This window comes from Anneissia japonica, unplaced genomic scaffold, assembly GCF_011630105.1.
Source record: "Anneissia japonica isolate Jap-2015-1 unplaced genomic scaffold, ASM1163010v1 scaffold352_len1594369_cov220, whole genome shotgun sequence".
Lineage (NCBI taxonomy): Eukaryota > Metazoa > Echinodermata > Crinoidea > Comatulida > Comatulidae > Anneissia > Anneissia japonica.
The window spans coordinates 280,811-294,202 of record NW_022751928.1 but is presented as its reverse complement, the minus strand read 5'-3'; the positions used below and the strand labels follow the sequence as shown (position 1 = coordinate 294,202).

Below are 13,392 nucleotides of genomic sequence, written 5' to 3'. Positions count from 1 at the left end.
CGACAGTGTTGTCTCAATCGGCCCAACTTTCGGCCCCCGCTTCCGGCCCCCCTTTTGGACATTTCTGGATCCGCCCCTGTAAATGGCCCCCCGCACGTACATGGTAATTATCACATACGTACGTGATAATAAACGTAATAGTGATAGTAATACGTGATAGTAATACGTACGTACGTATTATTAATACGTACGTACGTATTACTATTACGTACGTACATGGTAATTATCACGTACGTACGTGATAATAATAGGTACGTATGTGATAATTTTTTTTTTTTTTTCATCATGTCTTCTCTGGGTCTTCGTACAAAATACTTAATGCTACCGGGACTTGTTCATTTCAAAATCTGGATGTAAATGTTTTACAAAATTATCTTTTCATTGTTCATTGTTTTGTTATATGTAATGGTGTTGAATTATGCTCAAATAAATTTGAATTGAATTAAATTGATAATACAGTATTATTAAAATTTACAGTACTGTAGTATTGGCCTATTTTTACTGCTTTCAGGTTTGTAAAGCTACCGCCTGAGGATTTCAAAAGTAGAAGAGCGGTGGAAGTAAAGTAAAAATGTAAAGTTATTCTTTGTATTTTAGTTCAGTGGTTTATTACTATGTGTAGACAGACTTCATGTAATTATGACTAGTTTCTTCAGTATACTTTTAATAATAGGAGAGTCCCCTCATCACCATCTTCATATACAAATTTTATTACATCACTAGTCATAGATGTGTTATCCATCATAACATCATACTTATATTGGGCCTATTATCAGATCAACATCTTATTAGTTTATACTGTGTGTAGGCCTAATCATCAACCAATTATTTTTTATTATTATCATCATCCTCATTATTACTATAATTACAGGTATTACTTTTATATTTTATTATTGTTTTTTGATATCATCATTATATTAGATATGAAATATTTGTATTGCATTAACAATAATTTCTGATTATAAGCTTTCAAAGTACAGTATTGTATACAGTACCTGTATTTATAAAAACAAATTATGTCAACAAAATACAAAATACACTTTAAAAATCATATATAGTATTAATTCATTACATTTTAATACCCATAAACTATAGATTTATTCCAATACATTTTCTATAAACATTAGCAAAATATGAATTAATTAAAGGAGCAGTAAAACAATGGCTAATCAAACTACAGGATTTTAAATGATAAATAATTTTATGATTTCCATTTCTGGATGTAAAATAAACCTTGTGCCCGGTTCTATCAAAGCAAGCTCAGGTCGAAACAAAACTGCAAGGAACTCAACTTGACTCATGTCATTTCCTTTCACTTGAGCATATATCAACGCGTTCAGTTCCGTGTCCATCTCAGCCTGCCTTTATGCAATGGCAAATTAATCTCAAAACCTGAACCAATCCAGCCAGTATCTATAATTACACATATACACATACAGTGCCTTGTGGATCACAGATCCTCTAGACGCTTTAAATTAAGCCCAATATATATACAGTACTGTATATAATTATTCATGGTGCCTTGGGGATCATAGAACCCCTCTAGAAGTCTCTTGGTGCTTTATATTTAGCCCTTACTATGGTGGAATACTATCCACGCCAGACACCAACCTAAGTAAGTTGTGAACTGGTACCATAAACGTAATTAGCATAAAGTTCCAATCACACTATACTTTTTTATGTTACACATACCTGTACCTGATTTTCCCATTTATAGGTGTAAAATGACATCATTATCCCCATATATGAGGTGATATTACACCATCATGCTCATATTTTTTTTTACTTTGAATTAAAGGACTCAGCTTATCATGCAACATCCCTCTTGTAACATCTAAGAAAACTGTTACATATCGGTGAAATTTAAGATAGTGGCCAGACCAGCTCTTCTTAAGCCCAGACTTTAAATAATTTATTGACAAAGCTCAAACAGCTTCTAGTGTAAACAGAACATGAGGTTTATATTACTTATATGGATATTTTTGCACTTGTAGCTGGTGGGTAGATCCATATAACATGGATGTTTACCCCCTTCCCAACCCATGCACACACATAAATACACTCCAGCCCAACCACCCACACCCACAAACAGACCTGAAACAGACCTGAATCAAACCTGAAAGTAACTGTGGTACCCTCTCATAATTTTACATACTTTCTATAAAACAGTACTGTTATGTGGAATAAAGTGATAAACTGAATGATATTTGATCAAAATGGACTTTTACACTATAAATATTTAAAGAAATAATTTATTACACTCGCCAACTACAGGATGGACCAATGTGATACATTATAAACGAAGTAGTATGAGGGGCACCCCCTTGCCCTATCCCTATCCTTCAACACTAGATGTTCTGTAATATGTATGACATTTCAACATATTAAATATTTTGTAATATGTACACATATTAAATGTGCCTAAATGTTATTCTGAATGTGTCTAGTTTTAAAGAAAGTGTGCTCCAGAGACAAGAATCTTAAAAATATCAAAATCATGATGAAAAAAAAAATAGTCATTACATCAACATATTATACCATAAAAAAGAAATACTCTTTAACTCTACAATTATTCAACAGGTTACAACTTATTATAGTAAATATTATTTTACTAAAACTACTATCTCATAAAAATACTTTTTTCTAAAATTGATCTACTGTATAATAAAAAAATAAATAAAAGTTTTATAAAAAGCATTTGCATTTCATTAGTTGACTAGCCAGTTGAATCACCAATCATTTAAAAACTTTTTCAAACACTTGGCTCTATAAAGATGTAGTATTTATGAGCCAATTGGTCCAACCTCTTGTATAATAAACAGCCAAATTTTCCAACTCTTCTACTCCATTGCTTTAGTCTCTGTTAATTATTAGTCGTTCTCCCAATTCCCTTTTACCCCTTCACCTAGGGTCTCTAAATCATTGGTCACTTCACATAACCCCTTTGGCTTAAGTGTCTTTCTTAATCACCCAATCACTTTTCCCTTCCCAGCCCCTTTGTTTTTGGATCGACCATTCCAACCTTCTTCAACCTCTTGACTTTAAGGTTTCTTTTATCCAATCACTACTCCCAGCCCTCCACAACCCCTTGGATTTATGGTCACTGTTAATCTCTTACATCAGTTACTGTAGCAATTCCTTTTATTTTAGCATTCTAGAGGTCAGTAATGTGGACGGTAACTTGCAGTCATTAGTCATCTAAATTCACTTCTTTTATGATTTCTCTCATGAGCACAGCTAGTTTGTTCTTGTCTAATTTATCTCCAAATTCCTCTCCTGGAAATCGAAAACAAAATGAATTAACATTAACTCCACAAATATTAGTTTAAAAGCAACACCCGGGCTTGGTATTCTTGCTGCTCAATGCCAGGGAATATGGCTTCAATCCTACGGAATGGCAGGATTTCTAAACTAGTCAATTTCACATCCTAAGGCATAGGAAGGCATGATCATGCAAATTACCAGATCCCTGACTACTGCCACAACGATGTTGCTCCATATGGATTGCAGTGTAAGCTACCAAGCCACCATAGTGTTGCTGCTCCTATGTGGATTGTATCATATCTATTCCCACCATCCCCTCTAACCACCACACTCTGTAGTGGCAACCTATATTTGAAGGTTTAGTAAGTGATTTATAAATTTATCAGTTATAAAGATTAGATTACATGGATCATAAAAAAAACGACTTGATTACATGGATAATTTTCGGTAATAAATTGCATTTCAAGCCCCATCTTAATTTCTCCAATATTGGTCTAGGCAATGTTTTTAAAGATATTTACAGTTGGAGTAAATTCAACATGGTCAGGTAATGCATTCCATTCACTGATGATTCTTTGTGTGAAGAAGAATTTTCTGCAGAGGCTCTTATATAGTTGAGGCTTAAAGGCTGAAAGCGTGTCTCTAAGTTTGTTGACTTCTTTTGTGTGCTTGTTGTGTCTTAAGCAAGTTTTGACTATTACTCCTTCAATTTTAAAGATTTCTATGACGTCACCTCTAAGTCCTCCTATATTTTAAAATCAAGGCTACTTAGTCTATCGCTGTAAAGATGATCTTAATTCCAGGAATCATTTTGATTGCACATCTCTGTACTTTTTCTAAAATATCAATGTCCTTCTGAAAAAATGGGTTCCACAGGGGCGGATTTGGGGGGAGGGGCAGCCTGGCCCCGGCCCCCCTTTTTGGGAGGTCAAAAAAGAAAAAAGAAAGAAAAAAAAGAGAGAAAAAGAAAAAAATGATAGCCCAGAATGCCTCAAATGTTATGTTCGGGCGTCTAGAACACAAACATTTCGCGGGGGCATGTGTTGTCTCAATCGGCCCAACTTTCGGCCCCCCCTTCCGGCCCCCATTTTGGACATTTCTGGATCCGCCCCTGGGTTCCAGACCTGAATACAATATTCTAAGTGTGGCCTATACATTGGATCAAAACTTGACAATTCACTTCTTTTATGATTTCTCTCATGAGCACAGCTAGTTTGTTCTTGTCTAATTTATCTCCAAATTCCTCTCCTGGAAATCGAAAACAAAATGAATTAACATTAACTCCACAAATATTAGTTTAAAAGCAACACCCGGGCTTGGTATTCTTGCTGCTCAATGCCAGGGAATATGGCTTCAATCCTACGGAATGGCAGGATTTCTAAACTAGTCAATTTCACATCCTAAGGCATAGGAAGGCATGATCATGCAAATTACCAGATCCCTGACTACTGCCACAACGATGTTGCTCCATATGGATTGCAGTGTAAGCTACCAAGCCACCATAGTGTTGCTGCTCCTATGTGGATTGTATCATATCTATTCCCACCACCCCCTCTAACCACCACACTCTGTAGTGGCAACCTATATTTGAAGGTTTAGTAAGTGATTTATAAATTTATCAGTTATAAAGATTAGATTACATGGATCATAAAAAAGAACCACTAATATTTGATTACATGGGTAATTTCGGTAATAAATTGCATTTCAAGCCCCATATCTTAATTTCTCCAATATTGGTCCAGGCAATGTTTTTAAAGATATTTACAGTTGGAGTAAATTCAACGTGGTCAGGTAATGCATTCCATTCACTGATGATTCTTTGTGTGAAAAAGAATTTTCTGCAGAGGCTCTAATATAGCAGGGGCTCTTATATAGTTGAGGCTTAAAGGCTGAAAGCGTGTCTCTAAGTTTGTAGACTTCTTGTGTGTGCTTGTCGTGTCTTAAGCTAGTTTTTACTATTACTCCTTCAATTTTAAAGATTTCTATGAAGTCACCTCTAAGTCCTCCTATATTTTTAGACCAAGGCTACTTAGTCTATCGCTGTAAAGACGATCTTAAATTCCAGAAATCAGTTTGATTGCACATCTCTGTACTTTTTCTAAAATATCAATGTCCTTCTGAAAAAATGGGTTCCAGACCTGAATACAATATTCTAAGTGTGGCCTATACATTAGATCAAAACTTGACCTGTCTACCTATTGAATGTTCTTACGGTATATGTTATAATTATGATTCTTACCATTCCAATTCAAATGATGCAGGCCATTTTGTAGGTCTTTACTACCTGGCAATAATTGGCAGGCTTTCTTGATCATTTGACAAAGATCTTCCTCTCTTGACACTAAATATAAAAGAAATACAGTTTAAGAATACTGATTCGCTGATGAGATCATATATACAGAAAGTCCTATTTTTGAAGTCACCTTTATAGTCTGTTATAAGACTGACTGCAGTATCCAGAATATCACATAATTTCATTGTATTTAAATCGCAAGGGAGAACTAAGTGTAGAAAATTCTTCCGTAGCCTGATAAGAATTTTAAAAAGTAAACTAATTATTGCAGCATGGCTCCTAAAGGCTGCTGGACAAACAAAGCTTTGCAAACATAATAAATCAAATTGATATAAAATAACAAACATTTCAATTAAAACACTGTCTCACCTTTAGGAGGAAGGATGCACTGGGCAATAATATCCCTGAGTTGGCTGAGTACATCATCATTCTTAGATAGTTTAACTGGCGGTTCTTCTATCGACTTATTATCCAATGAACATCCTCTAGAATAACATTAATAGAATTCTTAGAATTAATAAAACACAATGTAGGGTCATTGGGATAATCTACCAGTTAAGACTAGATGTTTATGTTAATTTTATAGCAAATCCCCACCACCTCCCCCTTTATGACACCTGGTCTGTTGGATGTGTAAGCCCCAGCATAAGCACCATACCTGCTTCTAAATCTCTTCCTGACAATCGGGTTGTTAGCCTTGAGGACTGGTTTCAGCATAACTTGTTTCTCAGGGAGTCTCATGTTGGTCAGCTGTTGAGAATGGGCTTGCTTTGCTTCTTCCATCATATTCTGGTTACACAACACAAGAAATGAATTATGAAAATTTCCGAGCTGTTCACAATGTATGCAGTCTCAAAAAACTGTTAAGTTAATTTGCAAACTACATCTTGTCTGAAGGCTTAGACTGGAAAGCACTGACAGGTGTAGAACAAATTTTTTTTTTTGGGATGACAACTACGATGATATTAATAACAAATGAATAAAATCATTAATATTGCATTTTACCTTATCCAGCATGATAGCAGGTGAGTGTAGTTGAGTGTTGGAGTTCCTGGGGTTATTCAACCACGAATGTTGCAAGAACTGGTCTATTGTCATTCTTTCAGTCGGTTCTACCCTCAATAAGCTTTTATAAATAAAACAAAATAAGCAAAAAACAAGTTATTAGCACATATAATAAAAATTATAATACCTGTCCATTATTATTATCAATTATTTAATTAATATTTATCACCCCTATTCAAAGAAGAAAACACACACTTATGAAATCTGATAATCAGTTCTGGCTTACAATGGGCATGGACCAGCCTAACTAGTAAGGTAGGAGCCTGTTGCAGTATTTTAAAATAAAAAAGGAAAGAAATTCAGAGGTTCTACTGGTTTGGTGTAATAGATAAAATTTATTTTTTACTTGGCTACTTAGATACTAGTATCCAAAGTAGGAAATTGAACAATGGAGAGTATTTTTAGCTGCCGAAGTCAGAAGAGTTTCATTCTTAAGGAATATGCTGTACAGTGATGGCACAAGTGGAGGGTCAGGTTTGTCTCCCGCCGGACAAGCATAAACTCAATGATTTTTTTGAGCCATCACTGATGTTATAACATTCAAATAGTTGTTTGTATAAAACAATTAGCAATGAAATGCATCCTCTACATAATGAAATAATTGTAAACAATTTGGGAAGCCTTAGGGTGCATTCGGGCGAGTTTTTTTGTGGAGTCTAAAATGGTATAAATCCGGAAAAGGCCAATTCCAGTTCTTGCCCGAACGGGTGTTAAACGCGGACCGCCTGCTGATATCCGCTGATCATCCAATGCTGCAAATTACAGTGTTTTGGAGGAGCAAATGTAGCATGCATTAGCAGTAGGAGCATTCTTTATCACTTAAATCCCTTTTTGATTGCTCTTTAATTGTTTCAACACGAGCCAGAAGTAAAGTCCGTTTAAATTTTCATGGTTCCTACTTCTTTTACAGTTTAATTCCAAAAACAAAACTGAAAAGCTCGATAAAATAAATAATTTCAATGGAGGGCTAGCCTAGAATCCAGATTGTTACCTTAATACATACGTCTGCTGCATACGTGATCATGGTACCACTGGTTATTTGTTTAACAATGGTAGTAATTTTCTGTTTTCAACTACCATTACCAAACGAATGAAAATTTATTCTGGGTTTATATGCCCAAAATGCACATCTGCGATTCATTGGGAGTTTCCAATGTAGGCGCTATGCTTTATAAAGCTTTTAGCTTCTTCGGTCATTTCATTACACTACTTGACTTTGAGACAACAACATTATGCAGTGTACCAACGCCAATGTCTGTTTCTTGGGGTGACACAAGGGTGCAGGTGAACTTGATAATACTCATCATTTGCATAATACCTTAAGCCTTACGTCAGCCGAGGTTAATGGTTTTTTGAAAGCCGAGTTCTGCACGAACCGGTAGACCCCCCGCGGATACAATACCGGTAAGAACCCTATGTAAATTTTTCCCATTCTCGCCCGAACACACCATTAGACAACTCAAAATTGGAACAAACCGACTAAAACAATTCTTTTCTCTAAAATGCAATCAGTCTCTATAATAGTAATCTCAGTAGGAAAAGTTTTAAATGTACGAATACAAGACAGTACTTTAGTTGCAATTTTATATATACGTTTTCATAGTTTTATTTGGTTTTAAACTCTGTGATGTCCATTTGTTATACCTTTTTAAATATTTATGGATATTATGTAGTTTTAACGCAGTATGTAATATATCTATGATATCTTTTTACATTAATCTTTTTATAGAATGTTTTAATGAATTTTATGTGTGTATTTATACCTCATGAAAACAAAGTTCATTTATTTTTTTATGTGATTGATACAATAAATCTGAATCTGAAATTAATTTATTCAACATACCCCTTGACAGCATCTTTAGCCTCAGCGGAAATGATGGACCATTCCTCTGCTGGAAACTGGTACTGCCCCGCCATGATTCGACATCTCATCTGTTGTGACAAGAGCTGTGATGGTGTCTCGGAGTAAAATGGTGGGTAGCCGCACAGCATGATGTACAATATAACACCTAGCGACCACATGTCACAACTCTGTAAAGGCATACAGATAAAGTATAGTACAGAATAAAACAAAATTTTGCATTTTGCAATACACAAATATCATGAATCCTTAAAATAGGTTCCACAAATACCTAAAAACAGAGGCCCCATGAGTCCCACCAGGGTTCTTCTCCTCCAGCAGACTGGGCCCTAGGAAGAACCAACTAATGCTTGCTTGTTACACTCACAAGAGTTGCCTACACCCTTTCTTATAAAATTGTTGAATCATCCAGTATAGGCTGTTAGGTGATATAACCCCACTGCTATTTAAAAACACTGTACTAAAATTGAGAGCACAGAAATGACAGATCAAACAATACCTTATCATAGGTGTAGGGAGCAACTGACATGATATCCTTCCCATGATTCCTCTGTCTCTGCTGAGCTTCAAGAACCTGTGAATAATCAAATCTATATTAAATTACAACACTGTACTTCAAAGAAATTAAAAAAAAAAACAATGTTCTACAGTAGATAGATAGAACACTTTTTTGCAGGTGACATTACAGTTGTTGCCCTGAATCTCAACAAACACTGAAACAGTTAGAGGTTTGAAACACTTAGTGTTCAAGTCATGTCTTTTGGCAAGACACTTGATGTATATTTGTCTCTATCCACCCATAGGAGTATAAATGGGTTCCTACAGTAATTAATAAGGTGTTGTCGCATTGAAATGAATGTACTAATTTTGTGCCCTGAAAACGTGCAAAACTAGAAACAGGCGTGTAAGTTGGTTTTGGCCTGGGGGGAGGGGGTGGTTTGCGAAAATTAATAATGCGGAACTAAATTCTTATTCCAAAGAAAACTTTTTTTTTTATTTTTTGCATTATAACCCACTTAAATAATTTAAAATAATCTGTGGCCATGCCCCCAACCCTACGCCCATAACAAAATATTACTTAGGGGAGCAGTAAAGATTGAGCTTTGTGCTGATATGCATGTTATCCAATGACCAGAAGTAATGTAATAACACTCTCATGCCTTTGATCATTATTGTTTTGGAATTAGCAACATAAAAATCCATAGTACACTATTACTACACATTTCACTATAAATAAAGATCATGTTCATTCACAAGAGCTTCTGGTCTAAATATCAATGATTCTGTTTCAAACGATCATAAAAAAAAAAAGATAATGCTGTGAGTTTGAGATAATACAATTACCTGAGGCGCCACGTAGTATGGTGTATAATTAGGAGTCATCAAGTTGCCATCATCATATTTTGCAAATCCAAAATATTTTCGCCCTTTTCTGACGCTGTCTCTTATACACATCTAGATGTGTATAAGAGACAGGGACATCACGAATGGTGGTTAGAAAAGATAATCGTCCAGAGAAAATGGCTCATTACAAGAATGCGTGAATATTTACATAACAGCAAAATAGCAGATGCTAGTGGTTAGCTTGTTGGCCATCGGCCGATTGAAATTAGCAGGATGGCAGGATCATTGTATTTTTTCTTGAAAACTAGATAAGAATGTGCTAAAGGTCGGAAAAGTAAAAGAGGAATAGGATCAGGCATAGACAAATATGTAAAAAGAGTAAAGTTGGAAATATACTGTCTGTCCAGGGATCGGAGCTCTCATCTGTCCAAGAGAAATATCCTCATTTTGATATTGACTGAAGAAGAATTTTCCACTCTACAGCTCAAATCATGCCAACAACCACAGGCCCAGGATTGATTGGACTATTGACTTGCTAAAAACAAAATTTTATGAGGGCGTTTATTCAAACACGGCGCTTAAGGAAATTTTCACGTTAGGAGGGGCGGTTATTCGAGAGGGGCGCTTATTCAAATGGGGCGCTTATTCGCGCTAGTACGGTAATGCTGAAAATACCATCTTTGCCCAATATCTGCTAAACTTTCATGCAAAATACGATGAAATAAGATGCAATCAAAGCTCATAAAACCAGATTTTCCGGAAGAGAGTTGAATGGCCGAGCGGTTAAAGCAGGGGTGCCCCAACCTACAGCCATAATATCGATGACAGTTGGAACGGCACGCTCGCATATGGTTCTAGTGGTGGAACAAGTCTTCTCTGATAAGAACTATAATCCGTAGGCCCAGTGTACACAATGGCTCATGTCTTTAGAGATGAGTAGGGAGTTACCCTGGTGTACTGATTCATACAGCCTCTATTGTGAACAGACGAGAGATAGCTGGTACCGGTTTACCGGGTAGCCCAGACACAAAGAGACCAAGGGGAGAAGGCATTTACTGTGTGAGATAGTCCACACCGTGAGCGCTTTTGGTAAAACACTAGTAAAAACATGCAACATCATGAATTTGCGGGAAATGGGTTAGTTCCGCTAGATTTTTGCTTAAAGTACTTGCGCAAGTGGAGAAGACTGCCATTTTCTGGAAGATACCTACAACTCATGCAAGAGACTTGGGGCCCCTGTTCATGGTTAAGTACATCCTAAACTAAGGTTCAATTGACACCCATATTCCAACTTGACTGTTCCTGTTTATATATGAACACTGACCGTTCTTGGTGATCAATATCAATCAATGTATATTAAGATAGTAAATACTTTTTCATTATAAGCATTGTAAACATTTTTAAGGATGTGACTCAGGCCTGATGTGAATGAGGCCTGATGTGAATGAGGCCTGACATAACTTATAGCCTACCTGTGAATTGTCCTTCAACAAAAGGTTCTCTGGCTTCAAATCACGATGTGCTATATTTAGACTGTGACAACGATACACTGCTTTGGCAACCTACAATACAACATATTATAACAAAATATTAAGCCATGAATATTTGTATTTTTTATCCAAAAAAATCCATAGAAAAATCTAATCAAACTGAAACTATTATAGTAGCGGATGTAGGGGTCCCCCTTCACCATGTCACGCCCCATACAAAAAAATCATGCACAAGTAGATAAAAATTACCTCATACAGTATCACCCTATTTTGTGAGCTGTGTTCCATCCCTTAATCATTGAGACCTCACTTTCCCTTCGTGCTCCCACCCCCCCCACCCCATTTCAAGACTCCTACAGTAGATATATAAGCAGTTGCTGAGTACCTGAGTAGCATATTCAACGGCTTTGCTCTCTGTAAATCCTCTCTGCTGTCTGATCCGATCAAACAGTTCTCCACCATCCATTATTTCCAGCACCAACAACAGTCGGCTCTTTGGTTCGTTCTCTCCTGGAAACTGGACATCATTTGCATACACTTCATATAGTGTCACAATGTACTTGCTGCCACTTGCACGACTGTGATGACATACCTCCTGTCGTGAGTTTGGTTTATCAAGAATTATTTTTAAAGCGAAACGCTCTCCGGTGGATTTCTTGACACAAGAGCGAACCGGACCATTTATCCCAGTACCCAATTTCTGCTTCCAGCATACATTGTATTCATCAAGAATAGATGAAACCTATTGAAAAGAAAATGCAATGTACAGTAGGCAACATTATGTATATTTTTAGTGAGATTGTCTACTGATCAGTTGAGCACATTGAGATGCAAGACTTCCTTTTCTTACTTCCATAAGGAAGTGAAAGACAATAGGTGTTTTGTTGTGGAAGTGCTTGAAGGTCATAGAATATATCAACTCTTATACCTATTTCCTTCTTACTATCACTGAACAGAGTGCGTTTGATCAACTATTTTCTGAAGAATATCCACTAAATAATCAAGAAAAATTTCTTGATGTCGTAGATATTTTTTGTTTTTGCATGCCCAGCAACAACCAATTACACCCATCGCAAGAGAAGACCGCCCACTTGTAATGTATGATGTAATAAGTAATATTTTAGCAGCGCGAGTCTTATCTTTGAAACGTGTGAGTCTTCACGCTGTAAATTAACAATCCATTTCAGTTTCAGTTTTTATTGGCTCTCACTTTTTCAACAGTAGCACACACTATACAGTGGTGCGTCTGAATTTACTTAATAATTAAATAACAATAAAAGTGAACAAAAAGTAAACTTGGTAACGAAAAACAGAAAAACATCAGGGAATTAATTAGAAATGCAGTCAATTAAAAATAATTAACATTAAAATCTTAATCAAGATTAATGTCTGGTCTAATTAATTGGAATATTTTGAAGTCTGTGAGTTTTTTGCAATTTGTTTTGTCTTTTATGCTGTTAAAATACTGTAAATGACTGCAAAAAAAAAAATTATTCCGCATCAATATTTACTAAATTTTTAACAGGGTTGGAAGTGATAATCTATCCTAATAATTTTTTCTATGTGCCCTAATCTTGAAAAAAAAACAGGAACTGGTATTGAAGAAGGTGAGAGAGAGAGGGTAAAACTCCTTGCTGGTCGACCACTGCTGCTCTTCCATAAAATTAGTCCCCCGCCCCCACCTCCACTCCCTTAATTTTGTCTAAAGCCCGAAAAACAGAATATGCATGTGCATAGGTAGGCAGTGCTAAGTACCAACAATTGGATAGGCCTAGCGGGCCTAGGCTAGGACTACATAAGTGGGTAGGCCTAGCCTACCAGGCCGCCTCCTTCCTAGGTCTTGGCCTAGCATAGGCTAGGCCTAGACTTTAAATACTACTGAAACGTATCCTACCTTAATTTCTTGATCATTTCTTGACTGCATTTCTAATTATTCGTATTTGGTACATGTTCTATTATTATTAATGTTCAGATCATCAATATTAAATAACCACTAACTAAACAAAATTAGGCCTAAACAATCATGTTTGTTTTCCATTGCAGCTGACGATAAATGAATGAATGCTCGATCATCG

At 36.1% G+C, this 13,392-nt stretch overlaps 1 protein-coding gene across 1 annotated transcript; it reads right to left on the bottom strand.

Moving 5' to 3' along the window:
• Window positions 1-694: 694 nt before the first annotated feature.
• Window positions 695-13,389, bottom strand: LOC117121897 (MAP kinase-activated protein kinase 5-like). The gene is made up of 11 exons (XM_033267291.1): window positions 13,212-13,389; window positions 11,703-12,059; window positions 11,296-11,389; window positions 9,828-9,925; window positions 8,983-9,057; window positions 8,466-8,653; window positions 6,563-6,683; window positions 6,216-6,346; window positions 5,927-6,042; window positions 5,504-5,605; window positions 695-3,276 (listed from the first exon to the last, which is right to left on the bottom strand). The coding sequence occupies exons 1-11, from the start codon at window positions 13,239-13,241 to the stop codon at window positions 3,191-3,193; spliced, it is 1,398 nt and encodes a 465-aa protein (XP_033123182.1). The 5' UTR covers window positions 13,242-13,389; the 3' UTR covers window positions 695-3,190.
• Between the last annotated feature and the right edge of the window lie 3 nt (window positions 13,390-13,392).

What these genes read in the sequence shown, in the direction of transcription:
- LOC117121897 (XM_033267291.1), bottom strand. Translation starts at nt 13,241, where the DNA reads ATGCAGTCAAGAAATGATCAAGAAATTAAG. An exon ending in GTGCATCCTTCCTCCTAAAG is followed by an intron (nt 5,606 to 5,926) that starts GTGAGACAGTGT and finishes TTTTATATTTAG; the next exon opens with TGTCAAGAGAGGAAGATCTT. An exon ending in GCATCATTTGAATTGGAATG is followed by an intron (nt 3,277 to 5,503) that starts GTAAGAATCATA and finishes TTCGATTTCCAG; the next exon opens with GAGAGGAATTTGGAGATAAA.